Genomic DNA, 9,125 nt, shown 5'->3' with positions numbered 1-9,125 from the left:
TCATGCTTGCTCTGGGCCTGAGCAGCTGGATGCTAGGTCCAGGGGCAGGGCCTGGCGCCTCAGCCTCTGAGCATGGGGACATGTGACTCCCTGGGAAGCGCCCCCCCCCCCACCACCAAGCCAGGCTGCCTGGCAGAGGGAGGCACAGATGTGGCCTGTGGAGCTCTGGCCACTGTGCCGGAAGACAGGCCATGGGCAGCTGGGGCTGGCTCTCTCGCCTCTGCAGATGCAGGCACAGCCCAGGGTCCTGCTCTCCCCTCAGGCTCCCCATGTTGGCACTCCTCACTGATGACCAGGGAGGAGGCAAGGATGAGGGTAGAGGGCAAGACTGAGGGGCTTCTCGTGCCAGGCTGAAGGGGAGCAGAGCTGGTGAGGGCTGTGGTCAGGAGATCATGCCAGCTGGAGCCGGTTCCCAGATATCCCCGGCCTCCCTGAGATGCCAGTTCACACTCCAGTGGGGCTCGGTGGCCTCCCACGCCTTGTCAGCAACCACTGCTGGAATCTGGATGTGGGTGGCCTGGATGGAGGGCTTTCTGTAGGCGTCACCCAGGGCTGGGTTAGTCCAGGCTCCGGCGGGAGCTGCTGACTGGCCTCAGTCAACCTGCGGAAGCTCCTCTCTGCCTGCCCCACTTTTGTCTCTGGGGCTCCTGGGGCTCCCAGAGAAGGGCAGACACCCAAGCTCTGCTGCTCCCTGCGTCTGACCTCAGTTTCCCAACCTGTTAAATGGGCACCAGTGGACTCAGAGTGGCCAGAGTGTGCTCTGTGGTGGATGGAAACGCCGCAGGCTTCAGCCACTCTCAGAGACCTGATGTCCCCCCCCCGTGACTCCCCGCTCCCCACTCCTGCAGGGGCCGAATCCCTGTGGGTGGGTGTAGCCGTCTGGCCACCCTCCAGACTCCCCAGGGAGGCTAATTCTCCAGTGAGACGCAGCCACAGCCTCGGGAATTTGCCATGTGGCCCAGAGCTACCCATCAGCTCCAGGGCCTAGTCATTTGTCTCTACAAGGGGACAAAATTTCCAGCCTCACGGGTGGTCATGAGACAATTGCAGGCAATGAGTGCCCGGCCCCCTGGGGCTGTACCCAAGCCCTCCCAGCTTTGGAGATAATGACCTTCGCACAGCACCTCCACTTAGCTCCCCATTAGCAGCCACCCAGCAGGGGTGGGGCGCGGGGACAAGGAGGCCCTCGTAGCTGCTGATGGGGACGCTGCGCTACACAGCCAGCCCGCCTCGGCCTCAGGCGGTAATGGGGGTCTGAGTGGCTGGCGTGCATGCGGCCGCGTTATTATTTCCCAGCCTCTTAATGGACACTTCCTGAGTCCTGTTGATGGGCTGCCGTGGGCGAGGGGCCAGTGGCCTGGAGCTCGTCCCCAGGGGGCACAGTAAGAGGGCCTCATGGCCACCGTGAGAGCACCTGGCCCTGCTTGTGGGTAGCCCGATGCTGCACCCAGTTCTGCCCAGAGCCATGGACACAGGGTGTGGGGCCAGGTGGGCAGCAGGGCTCTGTGGCCCTCACCCACCCGCCCACAGCCCGGCCTGACTCACTTGCTGGCTAAGGAGGGGGCTGGACGAGGAGCCTGGCCACAGAGGTGACCAAGGTGCTGGGGGTGGAGGCCCCTCCAGCCCTGACCCTCCTCCCCCAGCTCAGGGTCTGGTGCCCACCCTGTGCCAGGTGGGGGTGGCAGGGAGAGGTCCCACAGTTCCCCCGGTGGTCACTGCCCCAGGCCCCGCCCTGTGTGGCCCCTCACAGCCTGGGGGCCAAGTCCCTCAGGGGAAAGCTGGGCCAGCAGCGTGTTCTGACACCGCTGCTCCAGGCTCACCCCCCACTAATGAGGGGAGTGCCGGCTGGCCTCCGGTGACAGCGTCCAGGGCACATGGAGGAAAAGGAGCAGGGCTTCAGTTATCACTGCGGCCACCAGAGCCTGTGACAAGTGGTGACAGGAAGTGACACACTCCCTCTGAAGCATCCAGCAGGTGGCCCAGGTGGGCAGAGAAACTGTAGATGCTTTGGCTGTGCCCCGTGTGGTCAGCAGTGAGCAATGAGGGGGGGGCCTCGACGGTTCTTGGCTGACCCCTCTCCCCAGGTGGTGACTGGGGGCACCCCAAGCAGGAGACCCCTGGCCCACCATGGCTGAAACATGGGGTCAACAGGCAAAGCCCACCCGTCCAGGTACACTCTCTGAGTAGAAAGCTAACATGCTCTTTATCTGAGGGGGAGATGGGTCTCTGCGCCCGCCGGGGTGCCTGCCCGGTCACTGGTAGCCGGCCAGCTGGACTGTGGGGTAGCGGGTGCGGTGGGCCATGCACTTCTGGCGGTCGATGAAGAGGCTGTTCGTCTTGACAGCGATGTCCTTCTCCAGGCTCATGCGCGTGTCCTCCAGGTTGCGCAGGGACTGCTCTGCTTCCAGAAGCTTCTCCCTCAGAGCCTCCAGGGACAGGTTCAGCTCCTCTACCTCGCTCACCAGCCTGCGGGGGTGGGAGGAAGGGGTGAGTTGGGGCTGCCCTGGGATGCCTGGCCTTCTGGGTGGGGAGAGCGAGGCCCAAGGTCAAAGGCTGGGGGCCCCTCCTGGGGGTCTTGGTCAAGACATATGGCCATAGAAGGGCCCCCAAGAGGCCCAGAGGGAAACCCAAGCAGCCACACTGGGAGAGGGCCGGGCCAGGACACCACATGAACTTCTATTCCTCTATTCCTGGCATCTGGGATGCCCAAGGCAGGGGCACTTCTGCTTAAAAGGCGACTGCAAGCTCAATAAGTTAGAAAACAGAAGACGCCCACCTATGCCTCAAGCTGGGGATGTGTGTCCACCGTGACATTGGAGGTGTGGACGGTCATGAGCAGGATGGTCAGGGCGGCCGTGTGGCCTGGGGAGCTCTGCCTCCCAGACCCTGAGATTCCTCACCAGGGTGAAGCAGGGAGTGTGGCCGCCCCTGGCACTCGGAGCCTGGCACAGTGTCCCCCAAGGGACACATAGCATCCAGTCATGCTGGGGCAGGGTTGGGGACGTGGGGAGCGTGTGTGTGTGTGTGTGTGTGTGTGTGTGTGTGTGTGTGTGTGTTGTGCTTGTGTGGGGCCCAATGTCTTTCCTCTTCACATCTGCAGGGCTGTGTGCGGGGGTGGGGGGAAGGGTTCAAGGGGGCCCCAGAGGCTGAGGAAAGCCCGGAGGCGCCCTATGGTGGTTGGTGACCAGGCCCAGCCCAGGACGGCCCCAGCAGCGACAGGCACCTGAACTGGACAGCGTCTCGGCAGAGCTCCACGTTGGGCCGGTGGGAACGCTGGTACAGGCGGGTCTGGGCCACTTTCAGAGGCGCCTCCTTGTCCCTGATGGCCTGCTTCAGTGCTGCGACATTGTGCTCCTGGTCCATGATCTCCCGCAGTGTCTGCACACAGGACAGTCCCTGTGGGTCTCCCCCACTGCACCCCAAGCCCTGTGCCACGTCGAGCAGGCGGCTCTGTCTGCTGGCTCTGGGGGAGGAGTGGAGGCAGGGAGGATGTGTACGGCCACCTCGGCCCTCCCATGGGCACCCAGAGGCCTGGGGGCGGTGAGGACAGCAAAGCTTGTGGCACAGCAGCTCTGGCCTGAGAGCCCCCAGCCCTGTGGTCACTAGCCCCCGACTCTGGTCGGGAGCTGGAGAGACAAAGGCAGCAAAAGTCACCCTGAGAGCTTAGGGTCAGAGCCCTGCCAGGCCAGGGGCCAGCACTGGGGACACCCCACTAGGCAGCCAGGCCCCACCTCCTTCCACCCTCCTTGCTCCTGCTTGCAGCACCCCCTGGTCAATCACTCCAGTGACAATGCCACCACCCCCAAATGTCACTTGGTTCCTCATCAGCTTAATGAGGGCCCAGGGAGGAGTGGGGGCCCTGCCTCAGGGGTCCCTCAGGATGGGCAGGGCCAAGGAGGGGCAGGAGCCAGGCCAGGTCGTGACAAAGGCATAGTGGCCAGTGGGGGAGGGGTGGTCTGGGTTACCCAGTCTGGGCCTGGTCTTTCTCTGTGGTTACGTTACCAGGGGGTGTCCAGCCCTAGAGGCTGCCCTGGGCGAGGTCAGGTCGTGGGCTGGGCGTGGCCTGGTGGCGGGGTGGGCGTGGTCTGACGTGGGATGGGCGTGGCCGGACGGCCCCACCTTGCGCAGGTGGTGCTCCAGCTTGCGGCGCGCGTCCTCCAGCTCCTCACAGCGCCGCCCGAAGGCCAGGTTCACGGCGTCGCACTGCAGCCGCAAGTCCTCGGATGTGTCCTGCAGGATGCTCTCGACAAGCTTCCGCAGGTTGACTGAGGCCAGGCGTTCGCGCTCGGCGCGGTGCAGGTTTTCCTGGGTGAACTTGGCCCAGGTCTCGGGTGTGGAGGCACTGCGGGCAGGGAGTGGGCGGGCACCGCGGTCAGTGGGGGCACCTGCCAATGGCTCCGGTTTGCACCAGGGCCTCCCCGCGCCCGCCGCGCCCGGTGTCCCCTGCGCCGCAGCACAAACTACCACCCCCAGTCCTAGTGCCACTCCCCGTCCCGCCCCCCGCGCCACCCGGAGCGCCTCCCCGCGCGCTCCCCGGGCCTCCTGCTCCTTCAGCTCCGCCCCGCTAGCCCCGCGACCCCAGCTCCCCACTCCGTGTCTTCCGTGCCTCCTGCGTCCCCCGGTAGTTCCTGCGCCCCAGTGCCTCCTACGTCCCTGGGCCCTGCGCCACCCCAGGGCTGTGTTGCGACGGGTGGTGGCCCAGCGCCCCCTGCCGGCCTTATGCGGAGCTGCAGTCAGCCGCCCTGCCTCAGGCGGCCCCCCACCCTGGGTCCTGCCTCCCTCGCAAACTCCAGCCCCTGTGGTGAACCGTATGTACTGGGCACTTGAGCGGAGGTCCCGCTCGCCTGCCCATCCCCAGGAGCAGAAGAGCTGCACAAAGGACCCCCAGCGGAGGGATTAGGAGCCCAGGTGGGATCTCGCAGGTGGGGGCGGGGCGTTTGTGCACAGCCCCTGCGGAAGACCCCACCTCTCCTCGAACTTGGCGGAGTGCGGGTAGAACTGCAAGTCGGAGCTCTGGTTGTGGTAACGGCAGCAGGCCTCGTCGATGTTGCAGGCCTCCACTTTGTCGGACCAGTCCATCTCGCACGTTTCCTTGTGCTCGTGATTCATTCTGGGGAGAGTGGGCAGGGCCTGCTGTCTGTGCGGGTGGGGAGCTGGGCCCACCTGGGTGCAGGGCAGGGTAAGCCCCCCAAGTGGCAGGGTAGGCCCTGGGATGCTGGCCTGGGTTCTGGATGCCCAGGCCCTTCGGCCATGCAGCAATCTGCCACCCCTACCTGCCCAGTGCCTCCACCCAGCCCCTTGCTCCTGGCTATGACTGGGGACAATCCCTCACTTCTCTGAGCCTCAGGGCCAGGTCACCCCAACTTCCTGCCCATAGCTAGCCTGAGGGGTAGGGGGACATCCCGAGGGCAGCCCTAGAGGCCACCCAGACCCACCGAATCTGGTTCACGACCTGCATCATGGTCCTTTTCAGGAGCTCCTGAATGTTCCTGATGAGGTCTGCCTCCTGGGGAAGAAGACCCCCGTCCCTGGTGAGAGTCTGAGGACAGCCAGGCTGGTGGGGCCCACAGGCAGCCTCTCAAACCTCTAGGAGGAGCTGAGATTTGGGGTGACCCCCAGTGGAACTGGGGGCTCTGCCAGCACCTGACCTCTGCTGGTGGCCTTGGGCCCCAGCTTCTTTCCTGGAAATGGGACATGAGCCTGGCTTTCTCGCCGGATTTATTCTGGGCTGTTTGGGGCAGTGCAGTGGGTCTTTTCTTCTGGGGGCTTCTATGGGCTGTGGGGAGGATCACCTAGAAGTGGTTCCCACTTGCTGGGCACTTAGCACCCCCTGGGCTCTGGGGCCACCCCTGCAGCCTGCCCAAGACACTGAGGGCACCAGCCTGCCCACTGGCCCCTGGACAGCCTGGCGACAGCCTTTGAGGACCCCAGCCACTGGGGACCAGGAGCCCCCCTGGGGCTGCCCCTTGGGGCCTTGGGCTCAGAGAGGCCTTACCCAGACAAAGGACACAAGGGGAAACCCTGTGTTTCCTCCTGCTACCCTGACAGTTTCACTTTCTGGGCAGGAAAAACTCTTTCCCCCTGATTTGAATTTTCTCCTCTGTTGGGCTCTAAACCCTGCGTGCCCAGTTCTGACCCGTGGATCCATCTCCCTGTCCTGGCCCCTTTGTTGTCAATGTACTGCTGGGCGGGGGACCTGGCTCAGGGCAGAGGGTTCACTCCCAGAGCCTTGGGAGGTTCTTGAGTGAATGAGTGTGAGGGTGGGGTGTTGGGGGGACAGAGGAAGGGCCTGGGGCCAGGAGGAGGTAGGTACTCAAGGTTCTGTCCTGGGCTTGGGGTTTGCAGGGGGTCCCCGGGCACCTGGGCTGGCTGTCTGTCTCCCCCATATCTCATGAGTGCCTGTGGCCTACAGCCTGTTCTCAGGTGAGGCTCTTCCCTGCCAGTATCAGGGGCCTGGCCTGGGTGACTGCCTGATCCTTTGGGGGCTTCCCCAAGGACAGGTCCTGCCAGGTTCGGAGGGGAAAGGGCTCTTTGTGGGATGCATGTGACCCCTACCCCACCTTTATCCCGTCCACGCCTGCACACTGGTCTGAGGCTGGATTTCCAACATGGGCATGGGGGGCTTTGCCTCTGGGAACTCAGGGTCAGGCTTAATTTGCATGACCAAAGGGGCTGTTCTGCAGGTGCCAGGACCTAGGGGTGACTGAGGTACCGCACAGTGGGTGCAGGCACCACCATGACCCAACCACATCCCAACCTCAGTTAGCCACTCCTGGGGCTCAGCTCAGGCCCTTCCTGGTTTTCGGGGGTGTGTGGAGGGGCATCAGGGCTTATGGGGAACTGGCCAGGCCCCGCCCTGCCTCAGTGGCCTCTGACTTTCTCAGCCTCAGACAAACGTCCCAATACACATTCCAGGTATGAATGCTGCCACGGCCTGGGCCCTGCCTCACCCCCACGTGGGAGCCATAATGGGGCAGGGGGCAGAGCAGGAGCCCTGGACCCGGGGCTAGGGTGAGTGGATAAGCACCAAAGTCCAACCCCTGCCCCCAACCATGCTCAACCCCCATGCTAGGACCTGCCCCCAGGCCACAATGCCCCCAACCCAGCATGTCCTGGCTGGGCCCACCTTTCAGGGAGCAAGGCCTTGCCCAGCACCCACTATAAGGACCAGAATGTGGGAAGGCCAGACCCGGCACCCTCCTGGGGCCAGGGATGGCACCTCTCCCCTGGGCGGTCTGAGCCGTGCCCCTGCCCCCAGCCGGGGCGGCCCCAGTTGGTTCTGGTCCCCCACTTACAAGCAGAGCCACCTTCTCTGCTCCTGTGCATGTGCTTGTGTGTCCCTGTGTGTGCTGAGGGGAGCAGGCTCCCTGTGCCTCTGTGCAGCCACGTGGTACATGGGCACCAAGGCCTCTGCCAGCCGTGTCATGGGGGCACACAGGTGCCCACTCTCAGCTCCCTGGGGAGAGGTGGGGCCGCCCGGTCTGCAGTTCTGGGGGCTGGGAGGGGCCGAACCTTCAGCAGCTCCATCTCCACGCAGTCACGCACAAGGTCGGGGTGCTGGCGGCGCTCCCGGCACTGCAGGTTGTCGGTGGCTATGGAAAAGGGCACGGCCGTTGCATCCAGGGTGCGCTCCAGCCGCTGCTTCTGGGCCAGCAGCAGGTCAGTCTCTGCGACCAGCTCTTCCACCTGGCGCTGCAGCTCCAACTTCCAGCAGTGCACGTCCTGCAGGCGCTCGCCCACCTTCTTCGTGGAGTCCTGCTGCGTGCGCTGCGCCAGCGCCTCAGTCTCGGCCACCAGCTGCTGGCTCTCGTGGTGCTGCCGCTCTGACTGGTCGAGGTCGGCGAAGGCCTGGTGGTAGCGGGCATAGCAGTTCTGGAACCACTCATCCACCAGGTACTTGGCCGTGCGGAAGCCAGCTGTGGCCAGGCCCGAGGACGTGTGGGCGCCTGTGTTTCGGGCCACATCGTACAGCTTGCGGGGCAGCTGGCATGCTGGCACCGTTTGCGGGGCGGGCTCCTTGGTCAGAAGTATATCTGTCTGCACCATGGTGCGCCCGGGCATGGGGTGGTGGGGGGAGAGGGAGGAGGGCCACTCAGCACGGTTAGCAGGGCAGCTCTGGCCACTCTATCCCCACGCAGGACATGGCTTCTGGTCTTATAGACAGGTACACACCAAGCCCTCCTGTTGCTAGGCAACAGGGATCCCCCCCCTCCCCCGCCCCGCGGCCCTCTTAAAGGGCCAGGCAGGCCCCAGCCCCACCTGTCCTGGCCACGTCTGGCACCCGCCTGGAGGAGCTGCATCTGGACCACACCTGAGGCCAGGATCTTGTCTCCTGTGTCTTACTGGTTCCAGTGGGGCTGTCCCCCTGGGCACACAGGTGTCTCTGATGGGGAGTTGAATTCAGCCTCCAGTGGGTACCTTGAATCAGATGCCCAAATCTTCCCCACACTGTAGGTAGGTCCTGTCCTGGGAACAGTGTCCCCAAGGCCACCCAGAGCCTGGTGTGTGTCTCCTGGTCCGCGGGGAGGGGTGAATATCTCTAAGTTCCCCATCCTGGGCTGGGAGCCTAAGTGTCAGGGCGATTCCCAATATGGCCAGCAGAGGGCGCAATTGGCCGTGAAATACTGTGCAGCTGGCAGGGCAGTGGCTCCTGGGGTTCTCCTGAGTCAACCCAGCCGGCAACGCTGTGGCCTGGATGACCTCTGGCACCTCGCACTCTGACCCATCCCATGGACCCACCAGTGCTTGTAACAGGACATCCACACCCCACCCCCAGCACAGTCCCGTGGTCCCTGCCCCTCCTCCTCTCCCACTGCTGCCCCATCCCCGACTTGGGCCAAAAAATCCCCCGGAGCACCTCAGATGCACAGCCTGGGCTTGCCCTTGGCCTGGGCACCCATGCCCTCCTCTCAGGGCCCTGACCCTTGGCACTGGCACCCCTCACTTGACGGATGACATTTGTACCACCTGGCACACAGTAGGTGTTTCAAAAATGTAGGCTTTGGAGACAGCAGCCCAAGACCTCCCCCAACTCAGCCCATCATCGGGGCTGATGGCCTGAGGAACCACCTTGAGCTTCTCTGTGCTTAGTTTCCCAGGTGGCAGTGGATACACAGGGCCTGCTG

General features: G+C 64.2%; 1 protein-coding gene across 2 annotated transcripts; it reads right to left on the bottom strand.

Moving 5' to 3' along the window:
• Positions 1-2,184: 2,184 nt before the first annotated feature.
• Positions 2,185-8,140, bottom strand: TEKT4 (tektin 4). Of its 2 annotated transcripts, none has more exons than XM_007453592.1 (6): positions 7,513-8,140; positions 5,423-5,506; positions 4,967-5,097; positions 4,120-4,342; positions 3,224-3,378; positions 2,185-2,466 (listed from the first exon to the last, which is right to left on the bottom strand). In XM_007453592.1, the coding sequence occupies exons 1-6, from the start codon at positions 8,059-8,061 to the stop codon at positions 2,253-2,255; spliced, it is 1,356 nt and encodes a 451-aa protein (XP_007453654.1). In that variant the 5' UTR covers positions 8,062-8,140; the 3' UTR covers positions 2,185-2,252. The 2 variants fall into 2 exon arrangements, with proteins under 2 accessions (XP_007453654.1, XP_007453655.1); XM_007453593.1 differs by having other exon boundaries at positions 2,253-2,466; positions 4,967-5,110; positions 5,436-5,506; positions 7,513-8,046.
• Positions 8,141-9,125: the final 985 nt, after the last annotated feature.

Source organism: Lipotes vexillifer, unplaced genomic scaffold (assembly GCF_000442215.2).
Source record: "Lipotes vexillifer unplaced genomic scaffold, Lipotes_vexillifer_v1.1 scaffold914, whole genome shotgun sequence".
NCBI lineage: Eukaryota > Metazoa > Chordata > Mammalia > Artiodactyla > Lipotidae > Lipotes > Lipotes vexillifer.
The sequence above is the reverse complement of the archived record's forward strand: the minus strand, read 5'-3'. Positions and strand labels throughout refer to the sequence as shown.